The 17,815-nt window shown below is 42.4% G+C and overlaps 1 protein-coding gene across 13 annotated transcripts in view; it reads right to left on the reverse strand.

Moving 5' to 3' along the window:
* Positions 1-4,041: 4,041 nt before the first annotated feature.
* The window catches only part of TBC1D5 (TBC1 domain family member 5), a 442,854-nt gene continuing 429,080 nt past the window's right edge, over positions 4,042-17,815 (reverse strand). For 12 of the 13 annotated variants that reach the window (XM_029070200.2, XM_029070204.2, XM_029070211.2 and 9 more), the window contains 3 exons: positions 17,442-17,521; positions 16,350-16,526; positions 8,205-8,498 (listed from right to left, as the gene is read on the reverse strand). In XM_029070200.2, the coding sequence (XP_028926033.1) occupies positions 8,205-8,498; positions 16,350-16,526; positions 17,442-17,521 (551 nt within the window). Of the gene's footprint in view, positions 8,499-16,349; positions 16,527-17,441; positions 17,522-17,815 lie in introns of all 13 variants that reach the window. The other variant, XM_029070199.2, reaches the window with a different exon arrangement.

Raw genomic sequence — 17,815 nt, forward strand, 5'->3', positions numbered from 1 at the left:
AAAATACATTTATTTAAGGAGCTTTGCAAAGGCAACAGCAATGAACCATTCTTACTTGTCTATGCTTAACTTTTATTGCCAGGTGGATGATTACTGGAGGAGCATGCCCGAGGACAAATGCATTCATTGCAGTAAGGATTCATCTTCAGGTTTCTACTACCGGGAGGTGGTGTACTGCCTCATTTACATATTTAAGAACGTATGTATAGGACACAAGCAATGGTTCCCTTTCCCATTATGTAGAGCAGATAGGTTTTCACTGGGGCTGTGTGGTACTATAATACTAGTGCTTCCATTTATTGCACACCCACTTGGTACAGTGAAGTGTATTAGGTTTTTGGTAAGTACAGCAGGGAGGTCAGCCAGGAGGTAAATGATCTAGCCACGGCAAGGTGCAGGAGCGGAGGAAGTGGACTGGGGCTTGGAGACGTGAGAAAGATGAAGGGATGGAGGGCAAGGAAGGACACTGGGGAAGGTGGAGAAGGAGGAGCTAGGTTGTGGGGGGGGTGGGTACTTTGGCCTCCAGGGATTGGAGCCAGCACACCTGAGGAGATTGGGGCTTGGAGGCCAAGCTCCCTCTGGGGGACGACCACAGCCCAGGGGCCAGGCTGGAAGGTCAGGAGTGGAAATTGGGAAGACAGAGTTGGTGAGGTTAGAGGTGAGACATTGTCTGGAGATCATACTGGTGGTGTAGTCAGAGGTCAGGGGAAGAGGAGGAGGCTCGGGGCTCAATGGGGTCATCACATTGGATGTTAATGTCCCTGGGATTACAGTGCTTGAAGGGAGGGAAAGCAGCTAAAAACATAGTTAGACCGACGAGGGCAGTTGTTAACTGCAGCTAGTTCTCAATCAGCTCTCCCCCTCCTACTTAACCTTGCTCCTTTTCCACATTACGCTCTTCTATTGTCAACCTAATCCCTCTACTTACATTTCATCTATCTCACTGCTGACCTCTTGCTCACGTCCTTCCTCTGGCCTGGAACTCCCTCTCCCTTCATACTCAACAGGCCACACCTCCCCTCACCTTCAGTGTCCTACTAAAATCATGTCTCCTCCAAAAGATCTTCCATGACTAACCCCTCACTTCCCCACCCTGCACTTTCTCATTTCCGGGTTGCCTAGACACTTGGGTCAGTACTTCCTAAGCATGCTTATATTAACCCCACCCCTTAGTATTTATGTATATATCTTCGTATTCTGTTGCTTCCCTTACCTATAATTTACTTTAATGTCTGCCTTCTAGACTGTAAGCTCTTTGAGGGCAGGGAATAGTTCTATCAACCCTATTGAATCGATCTCTCCCAAGAACTTAGTATAGTGTTCTGTACATACTAAGCACTCGAATACCATTGATTGAGTGAGAGTAACTACCAAGAGTGGTATACACTGATGAGGTGAGAGTCAAGGAAGGGGAGAGACGGAGGGGATGGGATAAAGTAGAATTGGACAGAAAGCTGGCTGGCTCCACCCCTCTGCCTGTGGTCCTCTGAGCTGGGACCAGTGGGAGAAGGTGAGGCTCCTCTTGGGCAAGGGCATCAGGGAGACAGGGTTGCCGAGTGAGAGCCAGGTTTCTGTGGGGGCGAGGAGGAGTGAGTGCCTCAGGAACAGGCCGAGGATGAAGGGGAATTGGCCTTTAGTGGCACAGGTCCCACAGGCCACAGAGGTGTTGTGCTGTGGCGCTGAGGAGAGGATGTGCTGGGCATTAGGGGAGCACTGGTGGTCCTGCTGAGGAAGAGCAGCCTCTCTGGGAGACCCTGGGACAGATGGGAAGGCAGGGAGCTGCTGGGCGCAGCATCGACTGTGGGGGGTCCATCCCGCAGCAATCACCGTGGGATCCCGGGGAGGTCTGAGCTGCAGCAGCGATCATGGGGTCCCGGGGAGGTGTGTGCTGTGGTGCCTGGGGGCTCCGGGAGTGGGGTTCATGCTACAGCAGTGACTGTCGGGTTCCGGTGAGTTCTTGCTGCAGTAGCTCTGGGGCTATGCCACTGTCTTGACCTGGAGGGCGGTGGCCCACTCTTTGTGGAGATCTGGGTCCAGGAGGCAGGGGGACCTGAAATAAATGATGAGGAGAAAACTCCACAGCCCTGCTCAGCCCTTGTCTTCCTCCCTCTCCCCCTAGACTCCTCTTCTCTTTGCCCCCAATTCACCCCCACACTCCAAATGAAAAGCTGGCAGCCCTGCCAGGGGGTGAAAGATGCTGTCGTAGAACAGAGAGGCATGTATTTTCAAGTAATGGGATTATTTGTTTTGTATAAAAATACTTAGACAAATGACAGACATTTCTAAACTTTGTGCTGTTATTGTCAAACGAATACTTTTGGTGTCACTGAAAATGTCCTGGTGTTCATGGGCTGAGTTTCAAATGTTAGCTCTGCAATCTTTGAAATACTTAGGCAAGTTCTTACAATATTCCAGGGGTATTTATTGAGTGCTCACAGGGTGGACAGCATTGTGAGAAGCAGCGTGGCTCAGTGGAAAGAGCATGGGCTTTGGAGTCAGGGGTCATGAGTTCGAATCCCAGCTCTGCCACGTGTCAGCTGTGTGACTGTGGGAAAGTCACTTAACTTCTCTGGGCCTCAGTTACCTCATCTGTAAAATGGGGATTAAGACTGTGAGCCCCATGTGGGACAACCTGATTCCCCTATGTCTACCCCAGCGCTTAGAACAGTGCTCTGCACATAGTAAGCGCTTAACAAATACCAACACTTGGAAGGCTACAACAGAGCTAATAGACATGATCCCTCCCCTCAAGGAGCTAACAGTCTAGCTCCTATTGAAGGAGGGAAAGCAGGATGGGAAGATGAAAGACTAATCAGAGAAGGCTTCCTAAAGATAATAATAACTGTGGTAATTGTTAAGCGCTAACCATGTGCCAAGCACTGAACTAAGTGCTGTGGTAGATACAAGTTGGGGCTCACAGTATAAATAGGAAGGAGAATAGGTATTGAATCTCCATTTTGCAAGTAGAGGAACTGAGGCACAGAGAAGTGAAGGGACTTGTCCAAAGTCACACAGTAGGTATGTGGCAAAGCACAGGTCTCGTGCTCTTTCCTTTAGGCCATATTGCTTCTCTGGAGATGTGATCTTAGTTAGGGCTTTGAAGTTGGGGGAGTTCCAGGTGTGGGGGGGGGGGGGCATGAGCATGGGGTTAAAGGCACAGGAGATGACAGTGAGAGTCAATGAGTTGGTTGCTATTAGAGGAATGAAATGATTGGGCTGAGTTGCAGTGGGAGAGGAGCAAGGTGTGCACCGAGCCCCTTAAATCAAATGGTGAGGAGTTTCTCCTTGATGTGGCGATGTTTGGGCGACCATTAGAGGTTTTTGAGGAGCAGAGAAATGTACACAGAATGGTACTTTAAAAAATGATCCTGGCCACCAAGCTAGGTGTGTACTGGAGGGGAGAGATGCTGGAAGCAGGAAGGTCAGCAAGGAGGCTGATGCAGTAGCTGCGATAGGATAAGACAGTGCGTAGATTAGAGTGGATGGAGAAAGGGATGGATTCTGGAGATGTGAAAATAGCACAGGCAGGAACTTGGTGACTGACTGAATATGTAGGTTGAAAGAGAAAGCCAAATCAAGAATACCACAGTTGTAGACTTGAGAGGCAGGGACGATGGTGTTGGGAACAGCAGTGGAAAGGAGGCAAGGTGAGTTTAGCTTTAGACATACTTCCATGCTGACAACACACAGCATTCCAGATGCTTCTTTGGTCAGGGAATATGTCTAGGCACTGTACTTGCCTAAGCGCTTAGTACAGTGGTCTGCACCTTGAAAGGTGCTCAATTAATTTCATCAAATGATTGATTGATCTAGGATGACACCTGGATCACATATCCATGGGCTTGTGTTCTGTTTCCATCTTATTGTGCTTAAATATAGTCCAATATAGCCCTAGTTGTCATCCAGATCCTGGTATGTTTTCTTGTGGCCCAGGAGATGGATGAGAAGAGCCAGCCCCATAAAAACAGTTCCTGACCCAGGCTCCTCTTGGGCCATTTCTTAAGCTTCCATCTCTTGACAAGCAAAAGAAACAGACTTTGCTTCAGCTTTATCATGCTTTTATTGTTGCTCACTGGATGGAATTTAAGCCATTTTACTAAGCCAATGGGAATTTTGTTTTATATGCTGTAAGGCAGAGAGAGTAATCTATAGGGTTGGGCAACTGAATGCAGTCAGTTCTCCTTTAACTAGGGGTTTATATCTTGCAGAACATGGCATTAAGAAAAACTCACATTGTGTGGTTCTCCCCCAGCATGCGATCCTGTGCACAAACACAGTTGTGGCTAGACGGACGAGCATTGCTGCAAGAATATTCTCTGATACTGCCATTGAGCTCGAGTCCAAATGCAAACTGAAAACAAGGGAAGGTGGAAGAACTCACTGTACTGACTAGTAAGTGAACTCTGACTTTTATAGCTAATTTACCAGTGAGTGGATGGGGGGTCGGGGTGGGGAGAGGAGGAGAGAAGAAAGCCTTTTAAATTATCATTGACTCCAGCTAAATTTGTTCTGAAGTCCTATGTTTACCTGTACAGCAGGTGTCTTAACTTCTTCCCTTTCCTACCATCAATGGCACTGGTGCCCATGGGATTCTGTGTGGAAGTGGGACTGAAACTAATGACCTGAATCTTGGGGGATTTAAATTATGCACACACATCCATCCATCTCTTCATGGTTCACTGTTGCTCTCTGGAAAACACTTTTTAAAACATTTTGTGACAAAATAGCTCTAGATTCATTTGGAGATTAAAAGTGCAAACACTACATAATGTTTTGCATTTGTTAGTTGTTTCTTTAATAAAGCAGGCTAGACAAGTTTCTAGAAGATATGAAATTTCTATATGCCTCCCCCTTATTCCCCCACCCCAAATCACAATCTGGTCCACTGTCTGCAGAAAGATACCACTGATAGTTCATGCAAGACTAGACCCAATCAGACAGAACAGCTATGAGATAAAATAAGTCTTTGGGGAGGTTGTGATTTAGTTTTAAGTCTCATATTCATATTTAAGTACTATACAATGCATACTATTTCCTATCACATTATAGTTATCATGAACATTATAAGATCACCTTTGGAAGAATATTCCAGTGGCAATATACTCCTTGACATACACCCAAGAAAAGGCAAGGTAACGATCAATATAATTTTTTTCAACCTGTAGCTCTTGGCCTATTGCATACATATGCATTGATCAAACAGTAGAGAAATACAGCTGATATGCATTAGGGAAAGGCATAAAAAAGTAGATTAAGCTATGAGGATGTTTAAAACCATGGTAGGTTTTAAAATATATGTGTGTATATATATGTGAATATATATATTTAAAACTAACAGGATTTTCTGATTGATGCACTTGTACTAAAGAAACGCAAAAAGATTCATATTGTCAGGATTTCTTAAAAAATGTACAATCCAACATCAGTACCTGATACCATAAAAGACAAACAGAACTCCTAGACCAATTAAGACACAACACTGTTTAGATTCTGAAGATAAGGGACAGAAGAACAAAAGACAATTTTATTTTTTTTTTGCCTCAGCCAATCCAGTGGAAGTGGAATCTGTGCTGGGTGCCATGCAAGCTGGACCCTGCTCTCCATTCCCTCCCAACATTTCTAGTCATTTCCATCCCACTTGGGTCCAAAGGGATCTGCTTTTGGGGACCGGGGAGGGTGGGGAGTGGCAGGGGACAAAAACTCCAATAGTTAGAAGGGTTTGGTTTTTAAGGGTCCAAACAAACCTCGACAAAAACAAAAAACAAAAGCATGAAGCTGGAAAAAGTTGTGTGCTAAATAAGACCAACTAAAGGCTGACATACTTTACTCTGCGACTCTCTGAAACAAAACAGAAACTGAGCCAGCATCAACCCACCATCTAAATGTCACGCATCCAAGGTCCTTCAGCTGGAGAGACACACATCAAATTTTAAGGCTTGAGGCCAAACAGCTTTTCAGTAAATGGTGCCAAATTAAGTCAGTAACACTTTGGCCTCATCAGGTCATCTTGCAAGGCACAATTAATCTTACCATATGGCAAGTTGGATGGGCAAATTAATGGCATTGACCTGGTAATCACTAGGCACCTACCAGATCAGTGTATTTTCCAATGCACTGGAACGGTATCAGGTCTATTCTTTTGCACTTGACTTTTGATTTATGATACTGATAAAAGGGCCGAGTAAGTGCTAAGAACTACGTACTCTGAGTTACAAGGTCACTACAGGGTTGTACTACACTTTTTCCACAAAGGAGTCTGAAAAATACTTATTGGGTTTTAAAGAGAGTAACTCAGCAGAATCAATTCTGCAAGCTCTCTTCAGAGAGCCGCTTTACAAGTAAGAGTCAAGAACCAGAGCTTAATTAATGCATCTGCCAAGCAATCATGGAATGCAAAATACTTAAGTAAAAATAGAATTATTAGACACTTTACATAGCATCTGTGTTATGAAGTCTCATTCCCTCACTAGAATATAAGAATGGATTTTAGAATTTTAAATGACAACCTCTTGTCAGAAGCTGGTCTTTGTGTTGTTACTTTTTTCTTAGCCGGCAAGTGGGAGAACCTGACAGTCTTATGTTTGTCCGCAGAGTCAAATCTGGTTAGCAGCAGTGGGCCATAAAAGTGCTTCCACTGGTAAGTACTTTACATATTCTTGCTCTGGTCCCCATGTTAAGTCAAACATATGGAGATGGTTTCAATGTAACTGGTTTGGATTCCCTGCCACGGGATGGTCAGGACACTTAAAGGACATGGATTTTTCTGGCTTTCCCAGAAAATTGTTCTCTTTGGGGGAAAAAATTGAAACCAGGTGGCATAAAAACACCAGAGAGTAAAACTAATTGGAATTAAAATAACTTTTGAACAAAAATGAAATTAAGTAGGCAGCTTAATCTTTCAGAGCCTTTCACTTAAAAGAGCTGGACTGCTTAGTACTTAATTTTCAACCTATGGTGGCTGAAAAGTGGACTATCACTATTTTTGACCCAAGTGGAGGAAAAAAGCCAAACAACTGTCCTAGCATCCAGCAACAAACCTACCCAAATCCTGCATGAATCCAGAGGTGGGTTTTGTTCCTCCGGAATCTGTTCTGTGCCCCTGCAATGCATTTTTTGTACAAATTGGAGTCTCATTTTTTCAGGACCTGGTAGTGCTTTATTGTCTCTGCTCGTTCTTCCCTGAATGGGAACAAAAGCATCTGCAGCAGTTGATTTGCAGCACCCTGGAACCCCTGTCCTAGAGGCTCTCCCCAACCTCGCACCAGTGTTTGTTCTGTCACCCAGAACATGGAGCTGGTCTCGTCTGACAATTAACCATAGCAGGGGTTTGGCTTCAAGGGACCTTGCTTTCTTTCTGTTGGAGGATTATTTTCAAAGGAGCAAGACCACTGAAGTCAAAATGTGTAGGAAAGTTGATTCCGATGGGCAAATCTGCAGAATTGTCCTGGAGCGACCTGGCGGCTCAAACACAAAGAGAACAAAAGCTAAAAGCCCTTGATTCCACCTTCCACCCAAGCAGCCATGAACTCAGAAGCTGCTCTAATGTCTCAGGAAGTTTTTGGTGTTTTTTTTTTTTAAACTGCTTTCTGACTTGACCATCCTCATGTGGGTACGTTATCGGTCAACACATACGCACCACCACCACCTGCCCCATCTGTGGGTGTTTTTGTTCTCTAATGTGGTCTAATCTAAAGTTAACATTTTTTAAGGAAATATGTTTCTTGTTGGCAATAACAACTTTCCAGTGCCAGAACTCCTTTCTGATCAGAGCTTTGAATTTTTACTTCATATACTTTTCTGCTTTCTCAACTAGGATCCCTCAATCATCTGCTCCTTCGTAACCTAGCAGGACAGAACATAGTAGGCAGCTTTATTTTACCTCTGCAGTCTGTGACACCAACTCTGCCTAATTCTCTAGCGGTAACAGAAAAGGTACAGCTAAGATCACCTCTCTGGATGTCCACATTTGTCATTATGTCTGTTTTAAGGCCACTGACCTATAACTCTTATTTTCCCTAGAGGGTTTTTCAATGGACAGTCAACACCATATTTGTGCTCTGAATTACCACTAGACTTTGGAGATTGCTGAATCTGATCAGCCATATACTAACTCCTCTCCATTTGTATCAAAGAATAACTGCAGACTTCTGGAATCACAGTATGAGAACTGAGGCAATACACCTCTGGATTTCTAAACTATTAACTTAAATGTCCAAGGGGCTGACAATGGTGAAGTCAGAATCCTTGCTATTGTTGCTGCTGTTGTCATCTGGGCTGGAACTCAGGTTACTAGAAGATGCTGATATGACACCCATCAGTGGATCAGAGAAGACCAAAGGTGAGCGGGATGGAACTTCATTCTTCACTGCTTTGGGGGCTTGAAGCGATTGAGTAAGGCCAGAGGCGCCATTCCCACTGGCTTCCTCTTCCTCCTTAGAAACCAGGATATAGTCATCTGAGCTCCTGCTTTCAGAACTTGCAGGCATTTCAGCTGGGGCCTTGTGAAATAAAATTACAAGTGATCCAGGTGAGTACAAAAAGATTTTTCCAACTTCAGTAATGTGCAAAAATACAGAGTACTCTACAGCTACAGAACAAAAGACTTTATCCACCCTACCTGGACCCATAACCTGGTCAATAAAGACCTTGACCACCTAGAGAACTGCTTTCTCTGAGAACCCCAGGAGTATTTCGATAGTATGTTGTTGAACCCTTCACCAATGTTTTCTAAGTAATCCTCCCAACAGTCCCATGTAGGCTAAAAAAATGACAATGATGGTCAAGATTGATTCAGAATCTGAATCAAGATTAGAATATGGATCTTCTCCTTAAATGCTTTGGGCTCTCTTCGCTAAATGCTCTGATCAGATATAAGCCTGAATTACTAAATGGGTTTAGCTAATTTGCTTATTTTAAAGTGCTTAGAATCCATTCTTTATCTTTCTAAAACTGATCTGAACCACTTGCTCTCAGACTGTACTGCAAACTTGACAAGGATCTTAGTCAAGGGGACCTCCCTACTGCCACACAGACACCGAATGTGGCAGACATTCTTACATGGGCAGAAACTTTTCTGGCCCAGCGCAATGGGATTTTGACTACAGCCTGTTGGATTTAGTCAGAGAAAAGTGGAAAGAATGAGGAGGAGGGCAGCAGGCTAAAAGATCATTGTTTTTAAGACCAGGAATGTCCTTAAGCATGGACACCTATCATTGAATGTCCTTAAGCATGGACATTTGTCATTAATGATTTTTCAACTAAATGGCCATTCTGCTAGCTATTTGAGTGAGGAAGGGTCATAGAAAATATTGGAGAGGAAGAGAGAAAAGGACGGGGTTGGGGGAGAAGACACAAATGATAGTATCACTGTGAATGCCACTTCTTGTATAGCATATTTTAAGTAAAGACCTGAATTGTTTCTCCAAGGGCCAGCCTTGCTCTGTCTGCACAACAGGAAAACTGAGAGCTGGAGTTGAGCCAGTTTCCAAGTGCTACCCACAGACAAGCAGTGGGACTGGGAGAGCCTGACCTTCACCTTCTGGACATGAGTGCTTTTGGTAAGAGCTATTTCTTTTTAAACAAGTATGCGGGAGACTGAGCCTTAAAGGTCCATAGATCTTTTTTGAAAGAGCAGTAAGGTAGCCAGAGCTGGAAGTGACTTATTAGTCTAGGTGATTAGGTAGGGGATGAATTTTGGAATCTGCCTGCTTTGGTAGGAAGCTCATTGGCATTTGCCAAAGTTGTTGAATACCTTGGGGGTTTGTAAGGTCGCTATTCCTACAGTCTTCTGCCATTTAAGAGAATGCTTTGCTAATAATGGAAATATCTCTGAATTACTGTTGCTGGCCGTTTTGCAAATGTGAAAAATAGAAACTATTTCAAAGACTGCTTAACTCCTAGAACAGCTGGGAGGATTGACAAATTGTTGAAACATTTGTCATCACCAGTATTCCCTGCTGAAGTCCTCTTCATACCCTACAGTGTGTACGCAGTGTGGAGGCTGCAACTTTGGTCTCAGACTTGTTGCTTCTTCCCCTTGCAATCGTTATTGCCACACTATTTTATGTTTGCAAGTGCACGCCCATAGGGCATGAGTGCTCTACCTCTCTATCTCCTGGGCAAGTAAAAATTTGTGCAGCTCAAGTTTCCAGGAAAAAGCAGCCTGACAAGGTGTGTGAGTAGGAGAGGAGAAACTGCTTGGATAAGGGAAATGGGTGCTAGCAGTCCTTCATTTTTTTTTCATGTGTTTTGCTTTATTTTGGTTTTTGTTGTTGTTCACTTAAAATGGTATTTAAGTGCTCACTATATATCAGGCACTGTATACTAAGTGCTGAGGTAGATACAAGATAATCAGGTTGGACACAGTTAATGCTCACCCCCCGCCCCCCAGCTTTAATCCCCATTTTACTGGTAATGTAACTGAGGCACAGAGACGTGACTCTGCCCAGGGTCACATAGGAGACCAGTGGTGGAGCTGAGATTAGAATCCAGGGCCTCTGACACCCAGGCCTGTGCTCCACTCACTAAGCCATGCTGTGTGCAGGAAAAGAAGCTGCAGCTGGAACAGGGAGAGCTGGAGGGATGTACTCAAGCTTGTTTTTTGTCATATTTGTTAAGCACTTACTAGGTGCTTAACTGTTCTACGTGCTGAGGTAGATACAAGGTAATCAAGTTGGACCCAATCCATGTCCCACATAGGGCTCACAGTCTAGTCCCCATTTTACAGATGAGGTAACTGCAGAACAAAGAATTGAAGTGACTTGTCCAAGGTCACACAACTGACAAATAGCAGAGCTGGGGCTAGAACCCAGGTCCTTTTGACTTGCAGGTCCAGGTTCTAGCCGTTAGGCCACGCTGCTTTCAAGGTCTCAGTAAAACCAGGGATTTTCCCTCCAGATTATCAATATGACCGTCCCTACAATTGCTCTAACTTAAATGGCACTCACATTTATTACTTTTACTCCCTATGCTACTTTCCGGATCTGTATTTGATCTAAGGACACACAACTTGTTTTTAAAAAATATAAACTGCATATGCCCTTTTGTCAGAGTGATTCTCCCACAGATGAAACCATCTTTTCTGTAATGCCATTTTTGAATAAAAAGGATTAAAAAGTACAGTGTGCCTAGGTATGTGAAATTTAAAGTAATTTTCCTGAAAATAGTCCAAATCAAAGTAGTGATAATTTGTTTTTATAGTTCCTAGCTCCACATTTTGAAGAACTTTGGAACATTAACTCAATGATAATCAGTTTAGTAACTGAAAACCAGTGTAATCAAGCATCTGTACCATTCTTGGTTTTTACAATGACTAGCTGAGTTAACCTCACTAAGTCAGATTTCCATTTCCTCAGTTATAAAATGGAGATCTCCCACCAACTTCAGAGAAGTGTATTATTTACAATATAATAGGTTAAATGATAAAACACAAGAATTATTTTTATAGTTATCTTGTGAGCAATGGAAGAGTCTATTACTGCCCTGCCTATGATGTAAAGATCAGGATGATTGGGAGGACAGTGTGATACTAGCCTTCCTAGACATCCATCCAACTAATTAGAGATGTACTACTGAACATCCCTAATTTTTCCAATAACCCTCTTTTCTCTTCCATGAATTTAGCAAAAAATCCCATTGTACCTTCTGCCATTTTTCGCTTGCAAGCTCTTCTTAAATCAAATGTCCTCCAGGAGACCTTCTCTACTTAATCTCTATATTCTCCCAACTGTCACTTCAGCACTTGTGCATCACCTAAAAACTTGGGTACTCTCTGCAGGCAGAGATCTTGCCTACTGATTCCATTCATTCAATAGTATTTATTGAGCACTTACTATGTGCAGAGCACTGTACTAAGCGCTTGGGATGAACAAGTCGGCAACAGATACAGTCCCTGCCGTTTGACGGGTTTACAGTCTAATCGGGGGAGACGATTCCACTGTACTCTCCCATGTGTTCAGTGAGAAGCAGCGTGGCTCAGTGGAAAGAGCACAGGCTTTGGAGTCTGAGGTCATGGGTTCTAATCCCAGCTCTGCCACATCAGCTGTGTGACATTGGGCGAGTCACTTAACTTCTCTGTGCCTCAATGACCTCACCTGTAAAATTGGGATTAAGACTGTGGGACAACATGGGACAACCTCATTACCTTGTGCTACCCCAGTGCTTAGAACAGTGCTTGGCACATAGTATGCACTTAACAAATACGATTATTATTATTACTATTATTCAATACAGTAATCTGCTCACAGTAGGTGATCAAATGCTATTAAATGTAAAATCTCAGAACTCATCCAGCTTTTGACCCATTAAGTACACAATGCTTGTTTTTCTTGTAGTAATTTCTGCTAATAATGGGTATTTTAAGGGAAGAAGTTAAGTGACTCACTCAATGGTGAGTGAGTTATATAGCAATGGATTTTGCCCAGATGGTTGTTTCAGGAAATTGACAGGATTCTGAATAACAGTTTTATCGGTCCTTCATTATCATTTTAAAGGTAACAATGACAAATATTTTAAATTATTTTTATGCTAGAAGTACAAATGGCTTCCCCATGAGGAGTAGATGAGTGTCAGGTAAGTGTCAAAATTCACTTCCAATTTTAACCTATTTCATCTTCCACCTCCTTCTTGAATTTCACCAAATGGAATAGCAGTTGGGTGTACCGTTTCTGCAGTTGTTTTCAAACAGTCTTCTTCCAACCTCCTATTTCCCTTTGAAACAACTGTGGTGCAGCACATTTTGGGGATAATTTGAGGGTTGATAGTGATGCCACTATCATGTTTTTTGGTTTTTTAAAAAATGTACATAGTAAGCACTTAAATATCTAGGCACTGTTCTAAGCACTGGGGTAGATACAAAGTAATCAGGTTGGACACAGGCCACAGCCCACATGGGGCTCACAGTCTTATTCCCCATTTTACAGATGAGGTAACAGACACGGGCAAGTAATTTCACTTCTCTAAGGTCACACAGTAGACGAGCAGCAGAACTGGGATTAGAACCCAGGTCCTCTAACTCCCAGGCCTGTACTCTATCCGCTCGACCGCACTGCTTCTCATGTTGCATGAGAAATGTCTGTACTTAACTTAATATCCATGTGCTTTTCTTATTCTCTACACAAAAGATGACTTCTTCTTCACATGCCCAGCTTTTTCATTAAAAACATCAAAAATTGTATGCACAGGGCTTCAGGTTTGTAAATACCACAATCAATATTTCCTTATGTAGTGTTACCAAAGTCATTGTGAATTTAATTCTATTGTCCCCTTTCTTATGGTCCAAGAATTAAAATGAAAAAAGATGAGCCATGCCTGTTGAATATTTAAATACTCTTTCTGTTGAAAGACATTATTCAACTTTAATCACTGTTTGGCTTCTTTTTAAATTGCTTTTTTCCAGTGTAAATATCTATCAATGAATCAGCTGCTCCCTCTGGATGCCTGAGACTTCAGCCTGTAAGAATGGCTGAGAGGTCCAGCAGAGCCTCCACAAAGATTTCCCGACTGCTGAGGAACAGCCACAGGGTAAAATGGGAGCAGAGGATCGGTGATCTCACTGCTTTGCCTATGGTTCAAGCTTTGACTGCCAATCAGTGGTACTTATTGAGTCCTTACTTTGAGCAGAGCACTGTTCTAAGTGCCTGGGAGAGTACAAGAGAAATTAGTAACTCTCCAACTTCAGACTCACGGTGTCCCAAGTGAGTGGTGATGGGACTGGTGTTTCCAAAGGTTAGGAAGGATTCCATCCTCTCTCTGCCTGGTTAATTTTAAAAACAGAGAATCTGAAGCTACATTTTCTTCCATCTGCTGTAGCTATTAAAAAATGAAAATGGCAGAACCATTCATTTCCACTATCTTTGACAGTAAAGCTCTGACATTATGTCCCACATCATATGCTTTTCAGAGCTTTTTTTTTTCAGATGTTATATCAACTGCTGGTATTAGGGCTATTCTTATTAATAAATCCTTTTAAAATTTAGAGAATATGAAGATCTTTTCAGTGATTATACAAGCAGTATGTTGAAGACTTGAAATTTATTCTGCAACTAGTTAAGCTTTTAAGTGGCAAAGTCATGGCAATCGGAAAAAAATACTGCTCTCATACAGGAAATTTAAAATAAATAATATACTCTGAAATCGTCACTGAGTTTACATACTGCAGTTATATGGGTACAGTTTTGGTTCAAAAGTTGTAGACAAGGTAAAAATCCTTGGAAATCAGCCATTTATCTATACTTCTGCAACCCAAGTTGAAAGTTTCCTTGCAGATATTCCATTCTAACTCTTAAATCTTTTCTTTGTCTATTACAGTACAGAGCCACATTGCAGCTTTGGAACAGATTGGGGAAGTGCTGAGGAGTTCTACGTAAAATGTGAAATGAGGTCAGTTTCCACCTCAAGAAAAGATGTACAAAAGAATAAGTGTGTTTTGTAAAGGTGAAATGGGAATTACCAGCATTTACTAATATTTCTAATATTAGAAAGAAAAGAAATTTGCACAGTCTCCTGTGCCAGCATTATTCCACGAGACAGAAAATAATGCCACACATTTTACTTGAAAGACACACAACCAAGGTTTTACATTGGAGAAAAGAACATAAGTGTTGAGAGACTTTTCTAAGACTTCTGCTGCAGGCAGAAAGCACATCCTTGCTGACCCAAAGTCTGCTCGCTTCATTAACAGTGAAAATTTAGGCTGTGGTTAGGGCTTCATATCAGATACCACTTAATGGAGCCATTTTTGCATTTTTAATGAAGGGTCAACAATTACCTTTTCTTTTGCTCCCCCTGAGCTTTAAAACAAAAAGTAAACTCTTCACTGGAGAAAGGAACTGTTAGGAAATAGAATAGCTTTTCCCACAACTTCATTATTTGAATTCTGAGGCACTCCTAGTTTTTATTGTCACTAGGAGATATTAGTGAAATTCTCAAATGATAAAAACAGGATTGATTCTAAGTGAGGCAATAGTTGGGGTTGGTCCTCTTAAAACCCAGGAAACTCTGGAGTGCAGTTTCTCTGCGTCTTTTTACAGTACAGAGACCCATTTTGGACCCAGGACTCTAATGGAGCCTGACCAGAGCAGAATCTAACAGAAGGATTATTTTCTGACTCTTGCATTTGGTGGTTCTGTGTCTGGTGGAACTGTAGTTCAGTTCAAAGATGGCCGTGAGAATGCACGATGATTGTCTTAGAGAAAACAGAGAGAAAGAATCTCTTGCCCACTGTGCCTTTTCTGGTTCCAAACCATTCCGGTAGTACTGCTCAGGTGGCAGAGGTTGAAGGGAACAGGTTATTATACTAAAGGAAGCATGGAAATAGTTGGAACCAGTATATCTTAAAAAAAAAAAAGGTTCTGAGCAATAGCAAGAAAAATGCAATGAACCAGGGTCTTGAGCCGTGTTTCTCTGGATTCTTGACTGTACAAATCATGTCTGGCCCCAAGCAGCTCAAATAGAGATTGCAATTTTTTTTTTAGAAAAACATTTTGAATAAATATTGATACCTAGAAAATCTAGGACAAACATGTCACCAGCAGAGAAATGGGGGAGAGAGACCATATACATATATATAGTGGATGAAGGTGATTTTCCAAACAGCGGGAATGACAGTTAGGTTTCAGGTCAAAACCAAGACAAATTAAAAAAAAACAAATTAAACCAAATCCACATTTCTTAATGGCACAAATGGAAGCAGCTTCATTTTCAATCAAATGAACGGGATATAGGCGACAGGGGTTTTATGTTCTAATTTCTGTGGATCAACCTGATGCCATTTGTTTGAGGCAGTCAGTGTATGGATGGGATTTTCCTTATGATTCACGAGCCTGATTGACAAGGCTTCCAGGGCTGATTTTTACTTAACTTGCTTAGATTTATTTGCTAAATGGGCTTTCAAAAATAAAAATCGTAATTGCTCATTCTCAGCAGGTAAAGTTCATTTCAATCAGTACACAAAAGAAATCAGGCCTATCTTTACTGGAAGGCTGGGAAATACCTTGAAATAGCCTGTGATTTGTAGGCAGGTACTCTTTAAAAAGTGTAACTTTTTTTTTGGTGGTCTGGTTGCCCCTAATTATAGCACCATATTTTAACGAGGCTTTTGTTTCCAGGGAAGAAGATAAGTATGGGAAGAATCTTGGGTGAGTCAATATGTCTGAAATATCCCTTTTCCTCTTTCCCTTCCTTTCTTCACTCTTCTCTATTTAACCCAATCTCATCCCACTTTGAACCCTCCAAATTTGGGCCACTTTTCTTCAAGTGAATTTAGACATTTCTCAATTATTTACACTAAATTATTCTTGTAAAGATTTCTGAGTAGATTTGATTCTTTAAGGTCTCTGGACATCCTGTACCTGTTGGGTTGTAAGGAATTGTTGTTTGAGAGCAACAGATGCTTTTAAATTATCATTTAGTGCCCGGTTCTGATTGCTGGAACAATAATGATCATCTGCAATTGTGATTTGTTCATTTTCTTCAGCTTCCAGCTGGCTCTGGTTAAAACGGAGGGATCCTTTTAGAATATCTTTGATCTGTTGTTGGACAGGAAGAAAATAGAGAATATTAAGTGAGTTTTTGCCAATTGCTAGGTGTCTAATACATTTAAACCATATAAGTAGGAAAACAGTTGCTTCTTAAAGCTGCCTTGAAAATTGTTATGGAAGAGAGAAGCAGATAGGACTTAACTTCTACAGAATTCATTACTCTTGCCCACTGCAAAGTCAAATATCATGGCCATATTCTGAAAACGCCAAAAATGAACTGTAGGTTCTGTTAATATGATGCTTCCTCTGCCTTCAAATCCAAGCTTGTGTCATCACTCTGAACATGGAGGGAGAGTGATTCCACGTGAATTGGGTTTGCTGAGAGGTAGCTGTGGACATTTGTGCCCAATCTTAGTTTTTTATCCCATGCACTTAATATGGTGCTCTGCATATAGTAAGTGCTCAATGAATACCACTGATTGGTCGAAACTCACTTTTTCTCTTCCAACACAGCTGCATTACATGGCTGCAAAGGCCTTGCTATGGGTCTACCCCTGTTTGAGAGCACCGAAATGCTGGCTGAACACATCGAGCAAGCCTTGAAGATGCTCACATGGTGACAAGGCCTGAAGAGATTTTTACTGTATGGTAAATGTGCCCTCAGTGGAGGTGGCAGGTGGACTGTCTCATGAGGTATGAAACAGGGGAGCGAGGTTGGGTGAGGAGGCAGAGGCAGGGAAACACAGATTGTGTAAAGCAGGTCTGAAGGTCTGTCCTTACACCAAAGTAAGGACAGTGGCTTTGCGGGGGGAGCGTCTGTGTGCCCGGAGAAGGTGAAGAGGAATGAATAGCAGCCTCTGATAGATAAAGCAAGGGCATCCTGCCAAGAGCACATGTTTAAAAAATGTGCAAGTGATGGGCAACTTATAATAGCAAAGGAACTTATAATAGCAAAGCACATACCTGTTTCAAACCAGCCAGCGAGACTAGAATTTCATCCTCTTTCTCCAGATGTTCTTGTAATATGACATCTTGAATATTTCCTGAAACACCAAGACAAAGTCTGTAACTGACTGCAATTGGGGCTTCTCTGCCACCTTCTCCCTCTCCCCATAGAGGAGGCAGTTTCTCCATGTCCGGAACAGAAACCTTTGGAAACTTGTCTTTCCGGGCCTGGTGTGGTCACTGGGAGCAGGGAAGGAGGGAGGGAACGAGGCAGGGGTATTGCTCTGTGCTGGTGAATCCCAGCTGAACATGCCCATGCTGATATTTGTTAAGCACTTACGCTGGGGTAGATAAAGGGTAATCAGATTGTCCTACGTGAGGCTCACAGTCTT

This window comes from Ornithorhynchus anatinus, chromosome 8, assembly GCF_004115215.2.
Source record: "Ornithorhynchus anatinus isolate Pmale09 chromosome 8, mOrnAna1.pri.v4, whole genome shotgun sequence".
NCBI lineage: Eukaryota > Metazoa > Chordata > Mammalia > Monotremata > Ornithorhynchidae > Ornithorhynchus > Ornithorhynchus anatinus.